At 42.6% G+C, this 19,935-nt stretch overlaps 1 protein-coding gene across 14 annotated transcripts in view; it reads right to left on the bottom strand.

Moving 5' to 3' along the window:
- The window catches only part of LOC123593423 (transducin-like enhancer protein 4), a 142,479-nt gene that overhangs the window by 82,080 nt on the left and 40,464 nt on the right, over positions 1 to 19,935 (bottom strand). For 9 of the 14 annotated variants that reach the window (XR_006710310.1, XM_045469185.1, XM_045469188.1 and 6 more), the window contains one exon: positions 13,636 to 13,710. The exons of the other annotated variants lie outside the window; for them this stretch is intronic. Coding sequence is in view for 8 of the 9 variants with exons in the window: in XM_045469185.1 (XP_045325141.1) it covers positions 13,636 to 13,710 (75 nt within the window). In the remaining variant the exon portion in view is untranslated. The remainder of the gene's footprint in view (positions 1 to 13,635; positions 13,711 to 19,935) is intronic. 14 annotated transcript variants of the gene reach the window in all.

The following is a 19,935-nucleotide window of genomic DNA, read 5'->3' as shown; positions in this document are numbered from 1 at the left end:
TTTATTCCACTAGTCTAAAACAAAGACTAATCAGTATTGCGAGCCAGAGTATTAAATAATTTGAAAATGTTAGAAGTGCAGAATGCTTCTGTGAGACTGTGAGAGTGGCCACAATGAAAGAAGAGAGACCAGCTGGGAGGTAATACAGGGATTCAGATCAAAAAGCAACAAGCGTTGCGGCAGTGTCAGCTGCCAGGAGTAGAAGGAGTGGAGATAAGGTGAGGCAGCACTGCAAAGACACGGTTTTGGAAGGAGAAGGGTGCGAGGATAACTGACGGAATCCAGAATCCCTTGTTAACACCAGGCCCCCAGTAACTGGGTGGTGGACGATGGACCTGTTCACTCAGATGGGGCGGAAGTGACGAGGGGCGGGCCTACAGATACAATTTTACGATGTACTTTTTTCTTTTTTAATTACTTCATTTTCATAAAGCAAGTTTAGGTTCACAGAAGTTATAACTTCTTTTGATTACAACAGTTTTGTGCATGAGGAAGACAAGCAGAATATAAAAAAAATTAAAAGTCATGCAAAATCCTACCAGCCAAATTATGGCTAATGTAATCCTGAGTCCATCTAGTATTTCTGTGAATGCATATATAAGCATTTTAAAACACAAATAACACCATGCTATCTGGAAGTTTAAAGTTCTTCTTTTCCTATTTAGTGTGAATCAAACAACTTTTTCCCATATCCCTACTTACTGTTTTGACTGCATCACTCGTAATGGCCGCATAGTATATGTCACTGCATAGCTATAGGAGAGTTCACTTCAGTGATCCTCATTTGTTTGGTTAAAATTTAGGTTGTTTTCGATTTTGATGTATATACGGAGTCACCATGGTGTTACAATGTATCAGTTAAGGCAGTTCCTCTGCAAGTCATGGAATACCCAAATCAAAGTGGTCTGAATAACAGAGGTTTTTATTTCTCACTTAACAAGTCCAGGGTTAGCTGGATCACCTGGCAATATCAAGGTTTTGAGTCAACATGTCTCTGGTTCTCACGGCCTCTCTCATATCCCATTTCCACACCAAGATGACTGCCAAAGCTCCAAGCGTTACCTCATCCTCACACAACCATGTTCAAACGCAGAAAGAGGGCAGTTTTCTCTTTCTGGGTCCTTCTGTTAAGGAGAAAAAGATATCTTCTTATATCTCATTGTATCTCACGGCTGGACTTGGACAGGGTCACTGGCCCACAGCTGGACAGAGCACCTAGATGGCGTAGCCTCCACAGCAGGAGGCAGGCTGAGCCTTCAAGAAACAACCAACAAAACCCGCCTTGACATCTATCTTTACTCACAGGCCGGTCTGTGCCTATTTGCTGAAAGAGACCCCAAACCACGCAGGTAGACAGCAGCTGAAACTTCTCCTTGCAACAGTTCTTTCTCCCAGATATTCGTTTGTACAGAGATGCGTCCACAACCAAGAAACACCCGGGGTGAAAATACACGACTGCCACTTTGCTTCGGAGCCACAGCGGCACTGCCCCTGCTGGTCAGAGAAGATAATTCGGGTGCCTGTATGAACTGTCACCTTTTCATAAACCCGCCAAGGGAAAAAGATGTATAAAAATCACAAGGGACATAGAACAGCTGTGGAGCTGCCTTAAAAAGGGTTCAAGAATGTACCATTTTGAGTTTTCCTTAAAAGGTTTGTAAGGGTCAGTGCTGACGCTTGCTTATTAGAGCAACACGATTATTTCAGTGTGGAGTATTACAATACCTCATGAAGCCGTTACTGTTCACAAGCAGAATGGACAAGATTTTCTCCAGATGGAGAAATGGAAGCAGAAAAAAAGTACACGGTTTATCCTAAGACAATAAAAAATTTCAAAACTAGGACTCCCCCAAATATACTGGCAATCCCTATAGATTCTTACGTCCCTCTGCCAGCGTCCCCTTCCTTCTTCACTTACCCACGGCTGCCTATAGTTCACTTAGCCTCACACATCTGCTCTCACTGGGTAACTGCTACCCCGATGCTTGGTTCATTACCCAAGATTAACATGATTTATCCATCTTTGGATATACCCCTCCCATGAAATCATGAGCACCGAAGAGGCAGGGACTGATTTTTATTCGTCACCGTGTCCCCAGAACTTGAAAGCGTGCTTCTATGAACAGGAAACAAATACAGTATTCTGAAGGAATATTTACGTGCCTGTATTTTTTTTTTAATAGGACTATATGAAGGGAGCTGCTAGCTCCAGTTAATGCCTCTTAATATAAACAATATTCCAAGCAGTCATTATCATTAACTGTCTGTTAAAGCTAAAATGTTAACGTGGCTAACTTATTTTCCATATCTGTGATGATATCAACAAAATGTAGCTTTGTTTTCTGTTGTTGTTTTGTTTTTGTCTTTAAATTTGAGTGAGAGAAAAAAAAAAAACCATGAGCGGGGAAGGGGGAGAAAAGAAGGCGGGGTGGGGGGCGGAGAGAGAGAGAGAGAGAAAGAGAGAATCCCAACTAGGCGCCGTACTCAGTGTGGAGCCCGTCACAGGGCTCAATCCCATGAACTGTGAGATCGTGACCTGAACCAAATCAAGAGGTGGACGCTCAAGTGACTAAGACACCCAGGTGCCCGTTTTTGCTTGTTTTTTTAAACCATCAACAGTTCAAAAAAATTCCCCCACCCCCTGGGCAATATGAGAAACAAATCCAGTAGAGGCTAGCTCCTGCTCTCCAGGCTTCTGAACAATTGTCTAGCAATGTCTCCTTTATATGTCTCCTGCTACAGACAACTGCTTTGTAGCTGCATGCATTCTGCCAGGTATTTTCCTATTTCACACCAGGATTCTGCATGGCTCCACTCCCATTAAAACATAGGCTCACACATTCTTTGTGTCATGGGACCTTCTGGGAAAATAAGTCCCAAACTTCTCCTCTAGAAAATGTACACATATCCCATCCACCCACCCAGAACTGTGTCAAAATTTCAGGGAGCTAATGGACAGCCCATATCCAAGAAGATCCAAGGACCTGGTTTAAAATACCTGATTTGGTAGTGGTGTTTATAACAACTTTGATTCTTACGCGTGAGAGTACGTTACAAACAGAGAGGGAGAAACACCGGATGAGTCAGGAGTAGCCAAATAATCTGTGCAACTAATACACTTCGGACAACTTAGACTAACCAATTAGCATGTGCATCAGAACACCCCATTTCCATTTCCCTCGCTGAGCTCCGGGCACTGAACACTGGACAACCCTATAGTGGATCCTGGGATAAAGAGACCATTGATCCTAGTGTAAAAGAAAGAAGAACACAGAGTTGAGGGAACAAATAAGGGACAAGGTCAGATGTGTGAGCTCTGAAGTTGGTCTAAGTTTGGAGCCCAGTCCCACCACTTCCTCTCCTGTGCGGCCTGTAGAAAACGACTTATCCCTTCAGAGCCTTGGTTTCACTTTTGGTAAAGCTGAGACAGGGTAATACTATCTTCCGCATGGGGTTGATGTGAAGATTAAACAAAATAATCCATGTGAATCCTTAACACAGTGTTAACCCAAGACAAATAAGAAACACTTGCTATGTTTTACTTATCTGTCTGGGGAAAAGAACATAAGCCTAGGGATGTAAACCTAGAGAAATAACTATGACTCAAAAGGCCTTCTAGTTTTAAAATAAAAAATCCGGTTACCAAAAAAAAGCTTAGAAACCATACATTAGAAAACCAGATAGTGTTTTAGTGGCTATCTGCTCCAGCCATGCAGCCTACAGGTGAGAAAACTGTTAAATGAAATTCCTAAGAGCAAATTACGAGTGACACTCAGGATTGTGTATTTTCTACCAGTCGGAGAGATAGGGGTCAAAACACAAAAACTGCTCAAAATGGAGTATTTGTTCACTTAACAAATATTTATTAACCAGATATTTATTAAACATAATAAACTGCTGTATGTTTAGTGAACAAATAGTTACTGAGTACTTACTGTGCAAATATTTATTGAACACGATGAGCTACATTTGTTCTAGGCAACACGGCAGGAAAAGTGAACAAGATCTCACTTGCTAGTGAAGGGAGAGTGATGCACTCATGAACAAATAAACAGTAAATGCCGTGACAAAAATAGAACCGGCTAACGGGCCAGAAAATGAACTGGGTAAGAGCTACTACAGCCTGCTGGCCAGGGAAGGCCTTTTTCAGGAGATGTCTGAGCTAGGACTCTAAGGCGCACGAGGACGACCATGTCAGGACGTGGAGGGCAGGCCTTCTAGGGGGTAAAAGAGCTGATGCACAAACACTCAGTCACGAAGCAGCTGGGGTGACCCAGGGACAGACAAGGCCAACGTGGAAATGCGGGTGGAAGACAGTCAAGTGAAGAGAATGAGCGCTATGTGAAGTCATAGAGGTGGGCGAAGAGTCAGCTCACACAGAGCTTTGTAGGCCACGGGAAGACACTTAGACTTCGTTCTAAGACAACCAGCAGCCCTCCCAGACACGTTTTAAGCAGGGGGCAGCACAGGATCCAAGCTGTATTTCCGAAGATCACTCCGGCTGCCGCAGGAAGAATGAAGTATAGACAGACAGATATGCAAACGAGAAGCCCTACTAGCAGGAAGCTGCAGGAGCCTAGGAGAGGGATACTTGGGACCAGGGGAGGGCAGCGAGCGCGGTCATCCTTGACAGGAAAGTCTGGAGGCAGAATAGACGCCATTTTTGACAGGAGAGGCTTTTTACTGAGCTTCGATTCTTTCCATTCTTCCCTCGGCCAGTCTCTAGGACACAGATAGTAAAGACCTGAGTTCTGAGGGGTACTGGAAAGAGGGCAAACAAGAACAGCAAAGAACAGGCACAAAATGGAACGGCGAATATCAATAATGAAAGCTACAGACATCAAGACAGTAGGTCATTGGTGAAAGAACAGACAGTTTAACAGAACAAAATAGAGTCTAGAAGTGCACCCACGCACATATAGTCAGTAGATCTTCTATAATGGTGCAATGGCAATTTGATGGAGAAAAGAGTTATTTTAACAAATGTACTAGAACAACTGAATCAAATGTCCATCAGAAAGAAAGAAACAAACAAACAAACTCGACCTATATCTCATACCATAAACAAAATTAACTCAAACTGGATCATAGGCCTAAACATGTAACTTCTAGAAGATAACCTAGAACATTTTTGTGGTCTTGGGTGAGACAAAGATTACTGAGAGACAACACCAAAAGTTAAGAGTCATGAAAAAAAAAATCATAAACCAGACTTCACCAGTGTTAAAAATTTCTACTCTTCAAAAGATACTGTTAAAAAAGATGAAAGGATGATTGCAGATTGGGAGAAAATATTTGCAAAATATATAAAGGACGTATATCCAGAGAACTTTTTTAAACACTCTCACAGCTTACTACTAATAAAAACCCAGACACAAGGAAAAAGTGTGGCAAGGTATGAGCAGAAACTCCTCAAGGAAGATACAGAGATGGCAAGTGAGCACCCAGGCCCTCAAACAGCAGTGGCGGTTACGGAGATGCATGAAAACATGAGGGCCACCATCACTTTTCAGAAATGGCTAACGGGCTCCAAAGCCTACAGTTTCTGGTGCTGCTCAAGAGGCAGAGCAAAAGTTCTCTCACATAATGTACTCGTGGGACTGCAAGACTGCACGGTCACTCTGGAAAGCCCTAGTCCAGTTACTTTGAAAATACACGAACCGTGTAACTCCACCATCCCGCTTCTAGGGATTACCCAGAAGAGAGGAAAGCTTCTATTCACTTACAAAAACTTTAAAAAGTCAGTATGTTATTACTAATTGGGACCTTGTTCACAGTCACCAAAAACCACAGCTAACTGAACTGTCCTTCAAGGAGTAAATGGCTAAGCAAACTAGTCCACCGGTATCGTTGGGCCATGCGAAAGGAACTATGGACACGGCAAGCACACGGACCAACCTCCAACGCGTTACGCTACATGAGGACGAAAATGGATAAGACCACATGGTGTACCTACATAATTCCATTGATAGGACATTCTCAAAAGGTTCGCTTTGGGGGAAAAAATATCATGGGCACGCGCCAAGGGCTGGGGTACGGAAAAGAACTGGCTATCCATACAGAACAAGGGAATCTGGGCAGCAGGGCAGTAGGGAAATATTCTCTATTTCAATAGTGGTGGTAGTTCCATGACTGTATTCGGCTGTCCGAACCCACAGAAGTGTATGTAAATTAGTGAAAAGATTTATCAATAATGAATGTGGATTGCTAGATTCCTAATTCCAAACATAAAAAATATAAACTTACAGATGTACGCAGCCTCATTTTTATTATGTTTTCTCCTATGTTTCTCTTTATTCTGTTGTCCTTGGAAACTCAAGTGTCATTAAAATTAAAATGTGTACATTAAAAGTTGATTCTGTGTAGTAAAATGTAAAACCAGAAAGCTTAAAACTACCAAAACCTTCTTAATAAGGGTGATTGATTCAAATGTAATTTGAGGACCATTTCAAAATACACTTCAGAAAACGTTTAACACTATCATTCAAAGAGAACATAAAATGTGCTCCTTTGATACGATGTGGTGAAGGTACTCAGCTATTCGCTGAATGAATGGGGGAGCAGATGTAATCATTAAATTATTCTCACCATTCAATAAAAGGTTCTAACCTTTAGAAGAACGCTTAAGTTCACAAATGCATTCTCAGGTAGAAGGTTCCGAAACGGAGTTCCTAGGGAGCTCTGAGGAGGACACATAGCAATAGTCCTTTGAAGTCTAAGTCCTTAAGCCCTTGAGGTGCCTGTTTGGGGGGAGCCTGCCTCCTCTCCCCCCAGCTCTGAAGGCACAAGTTCTGGCTACACAGGAGTTGACGACGCTGCTTGTAGGGTCGCTACCGGAAAGACGGAAAGACTTCAGTAAGAGAATCAGAAAAAGGGATGCAAAACAGCAAAACAAAACAAACCGCCGGCCAATAAACAGGGAAACCCAAATGCAAGTTTGTAAGCCGCCTCCAGTGAAACCTGCTCTTCTGTGTAACACTTCCACCCACACCCTGGACCTCTGCACAGGCTCAGCCTGCTGCGCTCGGGTGTGCTGGGTGTGAATGAAACACGGCCTCCCGGATCTGGGAAGCTCCACTTTCTCCTCGGTAGTGGAAGCACCAAGCCCACAGGCCTTAAGCTAAGTCACATGCACCCACTCAGACACATTCTGCAACTCTTGTCACACTTTTGCTGAGCTCTGCCTTGAGCGGTGGAAACACATATATTAACAGGAAGGATGGAAAGAGGGGCTCCTTCCTCAACAGAAAGAAAAAGAGTGGTAGCCCTTCTGGTTGCCAACAAGGAGAAAAAGGGGAAAAAAGGAAAAGAAAGAAAGAAAGAAAGAAAGAAAGAAAGAAAGAAAGAAAGAAAGAAAGAAAGAAAGAAAGAAAGGAAGGAAGGAAGAAAGAAAGAGAGAAAGAGAGAGAAAGAAAGAAAGAAAGAAAGAAAGAAAGAAAGAAAGAAAGAAAGAGGCTGAAAGAAAAACCAACTAGCTTCCAGAAATGTCTCCCAGTAACAGAAATGTACAAAGTATACACCATAAATACAAATTAGAAATCTTGTTCTTTATCCAGGTTTCTCAGGGAGTTCTGAAGTGGAGACAGAGCTAAAAAAATTACTTAAATATATGAGAGTCTTTGCTATGAGAGAAGGGAAATTACTGCCTCTTAGATCCTCATCAAATTGTAGCACAAAGATTAGATTATGACTGCATCCCTCAATAAGGTAGCCCCCTGATCCACAGTAAATGAATCAGTTAAAACAAAACAAAACAAAACAAAAGGCGAGGGGCAGGCATACCACCATAAGATACAGAATGTGTAGACTTACAGAACTGCTTCGGCTGATGTGCAATCATGGGTTTATCACACTTGTGAGAGCAGGTGAGCAAAGCCCTACAAGTGCAGAAATCCCCCCCAGGCCCCAGCAAGTTGTGTCCATCGTGCAGTCAGTGTATTTTATAAAGTGTTTAAACTCCAGGCACACTCTTTGGTAAAGACTGTAACAAAGGGGGAAAAACAACCTCTGATGAAACACAAATCTATTTTATAGCTTGTTTTTAACTTTATTCCCTATTATGTATGTTTAGAAAGTACCAGCAGCAATCAGCTGGGAGAAGAAAGAGAAAGGGAAGCTCACCTATAAACTTATGGGAAAGTATTTATTTAAAAAACAACGTAAAAGCCGAGGTGTTAAGGAAAATGTTTTACGCACAGAACTCACGTCAGAAAACAAAGCAGGACTCCGGCACCTGAGAACATGTGCCTACCTATACCAAAAAGCCCCTGGAAGAGTGTGGGCCTATGAAGTGAGTATCCTTGTTTATCCAGGAAGGTGGACAGACAGGGCTCTGGCTGCAAGTAATTTTGAGAAATGATCCCAGAACAGGAGAGGGACCTAGGGCAAGTGAATCAGGGAAGAAAAGAAACTCGTAACTAAAGCTGTATTCTTGAGTAGCTGTATTCTACCATGGGCGGCTAGCCGAAACCCCGTCCCGGCACCTCAAAACTGCCCACCAACGGGGCAGGAGGGGGGTCATTTCACGGGCTGTTTGCCTGTGGGCCCAGGACTACCCCACGGGGGTAGGTATCAATACCTCACCCTCTCACACTGCACAGGCATAAGTGAAGAGTGGATTCCCCACAAAGAGCACTGGGAAATGCAAGAGGTCTGCAGTGTCTGAAGGGAGGCGCTGTCAAACCCTGGGAAGCCTGTGGTTGCAATGGCAATGGCAATGGCAATGAAAACGCCAGAAAGGAAGGCTGACCAGGGGAACGTGGTAACCCTGGAGAGACACCACTGCTTTGGCACTGCGGGGCTGGCTATCTGTGTCCAAAAGAGGACAACAGCACAATTCCTGCACAATTGGCAGTGCCTCTAGAAAGCCCTTTACTGGGCAAAAACAGAGGGAGGATGAAAGCATGGCTCCTGATACTTAATACAGTTTAGCGTTTGTTAAGAAAGTGAAGCCTCTTTAATTTTACTTCAAATTTGTGTTACTGGAGGCTGTGATATAATGGGCAGGAACAAACGCACACACGTTTTTATAAATACCTGCATATTTATATCATTCAGTTTTTTGCCTAATGCCCAGTTAGCTTAAAAAGACAACAAGAGGGGGCACCTGGGTGGTTCAGTTGGTTAAGCATCTGACTTCGGCTCAGGTCATGATCTGGCCATTCTGGAGTTCGAGCCCTGCATCGGGCTCTATGCTAACAGCTCAGAGCCTGGAGCCTGCTTCCGATTTTGTGTCTCTCTCCCTTCCTCCCTCCCTCCCTCCTTCCCTCTCCCTCTCCCTCTCTCTGCCCCTCCCCCGCTCATTTCTATCTCCCTCGCTCAAAAACAAACATTAAAAAAAAAAAAAAAGCACAAGAAAAATTACCACAACAGCATGTCTAAATGCCTCTGAAACTTAAAATGGCAGTTTTGAAAATCTACAATGGAAAAAGAGGGATATACATTTTAAAACTGTCATACTGTAAGACCCTCTGCCAAAATGCCAATCTGGAATATGTGTATGTGTGTGTGCACGTGTGTGTGTGTGTGTGTGTGTGTGTGTGTGTGTAATTTAAGGGCCAATCATATGACAAGGACAATAAAACAAAATGCTAAGAGGAAGAAAAAACCCTTGAAGGTATTGTCTTCCTTTTTTTAAACTAACTCAAACACATAGGATGGTAAAGGCAAAGTCATTTAAATCATTTCCTTAGTAATACAAGTAATATTTAAATAGATTTAATAGTGCTGCTCCAAACCAATGAATTATGGGTTTAAAACCTATTAAAATGTAATGTTTTTTTCCTGAGCTGAGAGGAGAGAGATTTAAATCCACTGAATTTTAATATTTCAGCTTGAGCTGCAGGAGGTAGAGAAAGTCCAAATGAACTATTCCATCAGCACCATTCAAGCATGAACATTTTAATCAGTTTTACTTCCTTGGAGTTCTCTAACACAGTTTACGCTGTCATTCTGAAAGCACTTAACACAGAGAGTGTGAAAAACCACCAAGGCTTGTTATTGCCTTCACAATTGATGGCAAATAATTTTGCAGACTTCCTATCATTAAAATGTCACTGCTAAAAATTGAGGTTCAGCATTTCTTGTGCTAAACTGCATTTTCCTACAAACACCATGGCATACCTGTTCTTAAGGAATTTTTTTAAGAGGGTGGGTTGGTTTTTTTTTTTTTTTTAAATGCATATTTCTACCTTTTTTTCCCCTCAAAGAGTTAGGTTAAAAAGAGGGTGGAGGGAAATCCAAAGGAACCCCACTTTCTATTTTTACAAGCCAAATATTTTCTTCTCCAATGTTCATACTAACAAAACTTTTTTTTCCCCTAATGGTAGCTTCTTTAGTGAAATTCTTCTGAGGTTCCAAGCCAGTCTCCTTTATGAAGCATAACCACATTCACACAGCATGTGCTGATTATATAGTGTAATGGATTTAAAAAGCATTTTAAGACAGTCAGATGACTCAATTTAATAATACAGGAAATGAAAACATCATTTCTAATTAGATCATATTACTGATTTAAAACTACAATTTGTGTGCTGTTCCAACAGTGTGATCTCGCAGAGATTCTAATTTAAAAACACAGTGGCTAGTAGGACACATGACAAGATCAAACTAGATACATAACATTCCCTCAGCCCATTTAGGGGAACTCCGGGAAAGCTTCAGGGAAATGTGAGATATGACCAACTCAAAACAAAACACAAAATACTGACTGTAAAATACAACACAGGAATTTTCCTGGGTTTTTTCCTTATAAATAAAAGATAAATGATATTTAACTTATTTCAATCTATCAACAGTTTTAAACTGAACATGACCTGTGAAAGAAATCATTATAACTGTGTTTCATTCCATTAAACACAACTAGCTTATTGTCAAGAGAACAAGCCGCCTCTCCAGGTTTCGGGCTCACTTCAGCATTTTGCATTTAAACTGCATGGATCACTGGTTTGGCTCATTTACCAATGAAGGTAGAATAATATTGCAGAGTTAAAAAGGTGCTTCATCAGATTTCATTAAATCTGGGAACATTTGCGCTTGTCTGGATGGTGTGCATACATATAAAACAGATACATACGTAGTGATAAACAAATGAAGGTCTGTCTGCAGGGGCTTTAGATGGGTCTTTGCCTCTTGAGAGGAAAATTTTCATTCCCTCAGGGGAGAAAACCATTGCCGACTACATTCCCAAAACCAAGTACAAAAATCTTAAGATTGACCCCCCTCATCACTTTGGGTAGCAAGTCAAAACAGCACCACCTAACAACACAAGCCATGAGAAGGGCAGGTGCACTGCGAATTCCACAATGTTACAAAACTGAAAACTACTGGACTGAAGGCACCGGCAGGGCTGAAATAGACAAAGACCACACACCTCAGAGAACAGTAGCAGCAGGAATGTATCAAGTCAGTTTGTAATGGGGCTCTTCCTTCTCACTTGGGTTGTGGCTCCCGAAAACTGCTGGGTTTGTTTTTCTATTTCTGCAATCTATTTTTCAGAACAGTCAGATTATGTGACTGTGACTCCACTTCCTGCTCAAACACAAATAATCTGGAATCCTCCCCGCCCCCCCAGATTCACAAACTGCTCCTGCTGCTTTGACAGCTTGCCCCTCTGAGTTAGCTCTTCAAGTAAGTTTTTAGGTCACAAAATTAAATTTGCTGTATTTTAATAACTGGACCCACATATATACAATATGTCTGTCAGTAACTTGACTACGGTCTAATAAATCATCCTTTCCCTGAGAAAAGGCAATCTGCCATCCCATTCAAAACAAAGTATGTAAAATGAAATAGATATGAAACAGTATTAAAACTATACTTGATTTTGCACTGAAGGGATAGGAACTTGTTCTGACTTTTAGATCTTCCCTCACATTTTTAAGCAACATTCAACATAAAACCATGGGTTTTCGATTTAGATTAATCTCTCCACTGTACAGACGGCAACTAATAAGACCGGAAAAAGAAACAAAACAGCCAGAAACAGCTGCTGCCAACCAGTCCTAAGTAAGCTAAGATGGCTACTTGCTTGTAGCAGTTCACAGGGACAATGAACACTAAGCCAGAAGTGACCCAGCACGGCCCCCGCCCCAAGTCCTCCCGCAAGCATTCTCTCCTTCAACAGCAGACAGTGGTGGAGTGCGTGAGAAGGGCAAGCTCTCTATCCCTGGTGACCTTAGGAGGTGTGGTGACCAAAACACATCCCAATGGGAAGCCCACGCAGGCTTCAAGCAAACACAACTGGAATATACATATGTACCTAACTTTAACGCTTTTTCAACTTTCTAAAAAATGTGACATACTGCTATTTTCTGGAGATTTAGGAAATAAAAATTGTAAAATGTATTCATCTCTTCCCCATCCCCAGAGCTAGAAAATGTGCTCCAAACAAATCTACATGGCTTGTTCTGATTCAGCCTTCTTTCCGAGAGGGCACTTCCGAGGAACTAAAGGTTATTACCCCTTCCCATTTACTGTCTTCCAATTTACTACCCGTATTTTCTTGTGGTCAGAGGGACACAAGGTAAGAGCTCAAAATAGGCCATTAAAACACAAGCTCCAATCGGACTAGTGTTCCACCACCATCGCCAGTGAGCCCAGAGTTCTGATTTCCTTGTTAAAAGACAGAGGCATAATTGAAGCAGTATCTTCACTCCAGATTGATTATCAGGCGACCCTTATCCGCATCTTCACTCGGCAATTTGAATTTTAATGAAAGTAAATGGAATAATTAGCATTTCAAAGTGTGTTTGATACACTGAGGGGAAAAAAAAGAGAAAAGACTTTTGTGTATAACCTATACACAAAAGAAGTATTTGGGAGGGGGCAGAGAGAGGAAAGTATAGTTGTATTGTCTTCATTAGAATAATCTAAGGAAAGGCTTGTACCAGCTGCATAAATAGAGATGGATACTGTGCGTTTTCAGCTAAGAGTTTCACCTTTATTATCCCTTATGCTGTAGCACCTTATTTATTATTTGTTACCTTAATCCGAGAGAACAAAAATCTAAGTGGAGTCGGAGTGACTGTCCAAACTCATGAATTCCAGTAGGATTTCTATGCAACATTAATGCTACATTCGCCAGGAAGGGTTTTCTAACGGGGCCACGGATTCTGCCTAAAGGTGCACCTTTCACCTACTATTCCTACCACAAATGGCCACAAGCCCTTAAGAACCACTCATCACAGGGGAGGAAGAGGAGCAGGGAGATTAAAAAAAAAACAAAAAACCAAAAAACGTACAATTTATTTCACCTAAAATGGTACTGGTCTATATTTGTGGAAAGATCAAAGAAATCAATCAGGTCATTTTAACATCAGGGCAATCTCCATCTTTTTTTCAGGCCTAGCCCAGCAACAGGAACTGATTGCAAAGGTAAGAAATATTATGAAAAAAGAACTACCCAGGCTCCTTGGGGAGAATTTCTGCGAACATGTCCACTGGAACTGGTGAGAATGTGATCCAAAGTTTCTGAGGCAGCCATCCAATTTCACGAGACAGAAGGCAAAGTGCTTAATTCCACTTTGTGGTCCTCTATTGCCTTTTGCCCTTTTGATGGCACAAAATTTAAAAAGAGAGAGCAAGCGAGCTGATGACACACACTAAGATCAGAGCTAAAATGGAAAGGCCACGTACCCCAATGATGGCGTTCAGTTCGGCCATGGTCACCTGCTTGGCCCGTTCCACAGCCTGCACCACTTGTTGCTGGTGCTATAAATGAAGATCAGAAACAGAATACAATTATTTGCTTTCTAGTCAGTCAAGAACAGCTTTTCCTAACGCGTCCTCTAACTTCAATTACATGCAAAACAAGCTTTAGGGGTCTCCATACTTCACACAGAAGCCCCGTGGGGGCGGCTGACTGGACGTCTAGGGCAAGGTGGGTCTCTACTGCGGAGCAGGAACCGCAGGAACAGGGCATCTGACTGCGCCCCTACTACGGACAGAAGCAGCTTCGACTTCCCTCTGACGTCAGAGGTGCACTGTGACCCAACGTCTCCCACTGGCGCTGACAAACAAAACACACCCCGTCCCACCTGCTTTCTTTGTGCCCCCTTTTCTCTGCCCTCTACATAAAAAGTCAGAAAATATTTCCTAGCAGTACTTATTTTTAAAATTTCTCCTGGTATTTGTTACAGTTAGGACTAGAAGGCCACTTAGAATTAAACGTTTATCTTCTGGAAATGTGAAAAGTGTTCACGTTTTAATTCCTGTCGTGAAGGGCTGCATATTTATAAAAGAGATTAAAAATGTACAGCTTTGACTAGCAGTCAAGTTTAAGGACTTCAGGGGTTGCTTTCACCTGCAACAGAAAAACTAAAACCTACAAGTGTGTTATCTTTCTTTTGGAAAACAGGATGGAAAGTAGAGGAAAATCACTCCGTCTAGCCATGGTTCAGTTCTAAAGAGAAGGAGCAGGACCAGGGTATTGGTAAGTTTTGTAATATTAAGAAAAATTAAGTAGAACAGGAGTCCCTGCACGAGGCGCTCGCTTGCATCTGGACATTCACGAGTGCTTGCACAAGTACCCCCAAATATAAATACTATTCTCCACCAAATGCACTGCAACACTCTAGTATCTACACACTCGAACAGGTCTCCTCTGGACCATTTTCAACTAGGTTTAGTGAATGAAGAGCCAAAAAAGACTGTGCTACGAAACAGGCACTCCTCTGCATGGCTAGGGAGAATCTGGTCCTGTGGGACCCCAGGTGAGAAATGTAGCTGAAATGCACAGGAAGCTTAGCTAACCTATTGGCATAATACATACAAAGAGGTAAGCCATCCATTATATATGAAATTTCCCTTGGGCTACCTGGTACTACATTCCAAAACTCTCAAAGATGCAGATACTGAGATTAACTAGGGTGACCAATATTTCCACCTCCCAGCTGTGTAGGGTTAAGGGGAGGGTGTGGGAAGGGAAACTGCCTTAGTTATCCACATGTAGTGTTTTCACCCTTGATTTCCTAACGGAGATGTATACCTTATGCCTATAATCTAATGGAAAGAAAACTGTCAAAAGATCACTGCATTTTAAGATTTTACTAAACTCTGAACATTAAACTATGTACCTTTGATTTTTTTTTTAATTGTAAGAGTTTCAAAACAAGGGCTTAAGTTACAACCCCAAAGTCTTTCTAGATATCTCCATCCACTCTTACTGTTGAATAAAATATCTGCCAAAGTGAAATAATTGATTTCCTTCTTTCTTTGAAGACAGTGAAAGTCCTAAAGATTTATAAAGACACGGGAAGGAACAGCGAGGCATACTCAATAAAATGACCCGTAACAGCAGTTTTTCCTTGAAGCTAGACTAAGCAGTGTGTTAACCAGTCAGCACAGAGCTCATGTCTAGATTTAAAGCAATCCAGTTGTCAATGTCGGGAAAAAAGCAGTACTTGGAAAACAGAGAAAAAGACAACATGTAAGACGACTCTGGGATTTTTCTCATACTCAAAGTGAGCATACAGACAGAAACTATTATGGGATTTTCCACCTTTTACTTTCCAACATTCAATAACGGCTGCTCCGAACGTCCAAGAAACTGAAAACCAAAGGACCACGCGAACACACATCCAACCAACCACATATCATTCGTTCCACTCATGCAACCATCCACTCAACAAAAGCCTTTTAAAGCGCTTACTCTGTGCAATTTCTGTATATTACTGAACTACTTCCACATTAGTGAAATGTCATCTGCTTTTTGTTAAGCATTCAAAGAACAGTTCTGGAAGATATGCAGAAAATACATCTATTTAGGGGCCTTTCTACCATGAAGACTGTTCAACTCTTGCTTCATAAACTGGATTCCAACTGCCAAGATGGGCAAAGATGCCTTAGGCAGTTGGGATATCTTTCTGGCTGAGCATTAAAATATCAAGTGCATTTACTGAGAAAACCAGAAACACAGCAGTGAACCGTAACACTGACATCTGATGCTCCTATAGAAACTCTTGCTAAAAAGCTAAAATGACAATGGAAGTCATGATTCAGCTCCTTCGTTTTCTCTCCTGACAGTGGCCATGGGCTAATACCACATCTGAACTTTACCTGTCGTTCAGGATCTTACTTCCCTATTTCTGCTTACAACTGTGAATCATCTGCTGTTTAAGGACCTTTTGAACAGAAGCTCCCTAAGGCAAGGAGTGCCTCCTCCCCATGGCTCTGAAAGCACCAGAAACACCTCCACTTCGACATAGCTCACGCGGCCACATGGTAATAACACCAGGTAAGGTGAGAAAATTAAAACTCAGGAAAGAAGGGGCAAGCGATCACAAAAGAAAAAAAAGGAACACTGGAGGAAGAAGCCCCAGATACCCTCAGAAACTGACCCAGAGGTTGCATTTTGTTTTCTGTTTCCAAATTTCAACAAATAAGCTGACTCAGAAAACAGAGCGAGTGTTCGCATCTTAGAATCCTGATGGCTTTCCTGTTCTGTGTGCCATCTGCTCCCTTTCTCTTCCCCTTCCCCGTCTGTCCCTCCTCCTCCCACTCCACCCGCCATCTCCTTTCCTCTCCCACTGCCTGCTTCCCCTCTGCCACCTCACCACAAGTGACGACAGTGCCTCCAGCCCCAGGCCGGCCTGCAGAAGGCATCAGCGCTCTGGCCTCTTACTGCTCGAACTGCTCACTCATAGGGGGGCTCCCGTCGCAACTTTCTACAGGCACCACCAAATAAAATGCTAAGGCAAATACATCGATAAAGTCTAAGGCAAGGGGGGGAGGGGGCTCTAACTGGGACTTGCAAGAGAAAAAAAATGCCCAATTATTTATTCTTTACAATACTGTGATTTTTAATTTTAGAAAAGAAATCCTTAAAAAAACAAAACCTATAATGTGATATGGCTGTGCGACTCTAAATTTACTAAAAATCATTGAATTGTACACTTAGAACAAATGATGTGTAAGTTACATATCAATTAAATACCATAATTTAAGGAACACCAGCATGGATGGGGGGAGGGGAAGGCCACGAAAATGAAATTCTATACATTAATCACCTGCCTACTTAACTTTCATAATTTTTTTTTTTTTGCATTTGTTCAGCAAAGTACTGAGGATACCTTTTTTTTTAACAAGAAAGAGACTGAAACAATAGAAGTCCTAAGTCCAACAAGGCCTGCTGAGAAACAGACCTTAACAAACCACCGAGACGTGTACGATGGATATTTAACGTATGTTTTTGGGAAGAGACTACAATGACAATGCCCGCCAGGCCAATACTTTAGGGTATGGCAATAGATGTAGTCCTTCTAATAACAAGAAAAAAACCCTCTACATTACAACTGAGAATTTTGTTTTAATACTCACCCATCCTCCCTTACCTCCCTTACTAATAAGGGTAGTGGGGAGTTAAAGGCAGAGGTGTAAAATGAAGTAGGATTCTTCCAATGAACCACTGACATTCCTGACACGTGGAGATGCAAAAGTGAGCAACTGAGATAATGGCCCCACTACCGCTCGGAGAACTCCCGGACATCGAGCATCTTATACAACACAGGAGAGCAGGGTAGAAGGAATGCCTAGCACACTTCCTGGAGCATTGGGAAAGGCTTTGCTTTCTTATTCACTCATTCAATTCTTTATTAAGAACCTACTGTGCACCAGGCAACTGTGGCAGGCACTAAGACGAGAGTCATGAACAAGACACTTGGTGAATGAGTAACATGGAGCTTGGTAATTACAACCGGAGAGTAATTTCCATGACGAAAATTACAGGATGCTATGCAATCACTTAGTGGGGAAATATCTTGTGGGATCTTAGGGCTGAGGGAAGATTCCCTACGGAACCGAGACGTGAAGAATGTGCAAGAGTTCTGTGGGGGAAGCAAGGAGAAAAGAACCCCAGGCAGAGAGAAGAGCATGGGCGAAGTCCCTGAAGGAGAAAGGAGTTTCTCTGTCAAGGAAGAGAATGAACGTGTGGCTGCAAGAGAAGAGTAGGGTAGGGGAAAAGTTGGGAGAGACAAACGTTAAGGTAGGATTTTGAAAGCCTTCTTGGGCCTGGCAAGACACAGGTGCAAAACTTGCAGGTGGAAGAGGCATCCACAGAAAGAGCTGAGGCCAGCACCCAGTCACATGAGGACAGCACGGGCATACCCTACCGAACCCCCAGGGAAATCTGTAAGGTGGGAGGAGCCCAAAACGCTGCCGGGCTTTGCCTGACATGCAAAAAACTTGGACTTTATTCTGGTTAAAAAGCTTAAAGCAGCTGAGTGCTATCAGTTCTGCTCTTTAGGAAGATGGACCCGAGATAGTAAAGAACAGTAATGAAGCTGGATGACAGGGAGGTGAACCAGACAGGAGGGAGAACAGGTAGAAGGCTAAAGCAACTCTCCAGGGTGAAAGAGAAACCCGAACTTGGACCAAATGCCCCTCCCGCTCATGAGACTCATTAGCCACATGTACAGAGAAAGCCACTCAATCAGAACTAGAAAAGGCCTTCAGAAATCATGGACCCAGAAGGCTGTAGTGCCCCAGGCACTGTAACAACAAACCGACCCCCTTTCCCAAATGCCTACAGATTTCCAAATGCTGCCCCGGCGGAGGGCATCCGGGTGGTAGCGTCACAAGTATCAACCACAACCCAAAATCGTTTCCTCTGTCACACCCAACAAGCAGTCTCTGCTTCATCATATCCTCTGGAAGGGACCTCACTACCTCATGCACAAGCTTCTCCCACTTGGGGATAATGGGCTCTAACACTGATTAGAAATCTCTCCCTCCACAACTTCTTCCCAGGGGACCCAATGTTGCCTCTACATTCTCCTCCCCTGGAGTGCACTTCAAAGTCATGAAAACGACATAATGGATGTTCTCACTTTCTCTACTCCAGGTTAAACATCCCCAGGCCGCTGGCTCTAGGCCACTTATCCTCTGACCACGCCTCTGGTCACGTCCCAGGTGACAAGAAAGAATAGTCCAGGTATGGCTAAAGGGGTCAAATCTGAGTGAAAGGGTCACTCCGTATCCAGTAAGTCAGGCTAAAATCCTACTGGGCCTTTTCAGCAACTCTACCAAGTTTACTAGCACAAATAAGCTTTAACTTCAAATCAGCCTTTCCTCAATGGTAGCCCAAGAAATGTTAGTCCCGCAAGAAATTAGGCATTACTTGAAACACCTGTTTAATTTGGCTAATACGTGGTGAATGGCAGATCTTCCCTGAGCTGTGAATCTCAGAGAGAGTGAATATACATGCAGGGTTTTCCAAACAATTTTGGCTGTGGAACCTGGGATTAAAGCCTGGGAAATGCTGCCCAAGGCTTTTTCCTACTGACCATTTAGCCTAACCTTCTCCGTTCTCAGCCACATGAGGACAGAGCATTCTTCACGGACCTGTCCAATAAGTTCTACAGTCCGTACTTTCCACCGGAACCTTCTGCAATGTTGGAAACATTCTAAATCTGTGCTAATAACATGGTAGCCACTAGCCACATACAGATGGATACTGAGCACATGAAATAGGGCTAATGTGACTGGGAAACTTAATTTGTAACCTTATTTAACTTTGATTAATTTTAATTTAAATCTAAATAGCTGCATATGGCTTTGGCTACTATATTAGACATTACAAGCTCTATTTAAAGTATTATAAAGCTTAGCTCCAGTAACAACCCAATCACTACCTAACTGAAAGTCAAAGAAATGAGGTTTCTCAAATGCACCTTAATTTTTTTAGACACACACAGATATAGAGCTTGGCACTGTTGCCTTTGAAAGGAGGCCGACGTGGAAACCTGCAGAAAAGTTCTCCCTCCTGGGAATCATTTACTTGCTATGGGCAAGCAGGCCATAATGCCACCATAAGGATCTCACCAGACATCCAACTGTCACCAAAATGCATGGTCACACAGAACGAGCCGACTGGTCAAACCGTGGAACACGGGACAGCATTATAATCCCTGATGCCTCATTCAGTATTGTGAGGAAGGA

This window comes from Leopardus geoffroyi, chromosome D4 (genome assembly GCF_018350155.1).
Source record: "Leopardus geoffroyi isolate Oge1 chromosome D4, O.geoffroyi_Oge1_pat1.0, whole genome shotgun sequence".
Lineage (NCBI taxonomy): Eukaryota > Metazoa > Chordata > Mammalia > Carnivora > Felidae > Leopardus > Leopardus geoffroyi.
Note: the sequence above shows the minus strand (reverse complement) of the source record. Positions and strands in the feature narration are given on the sequence as shown.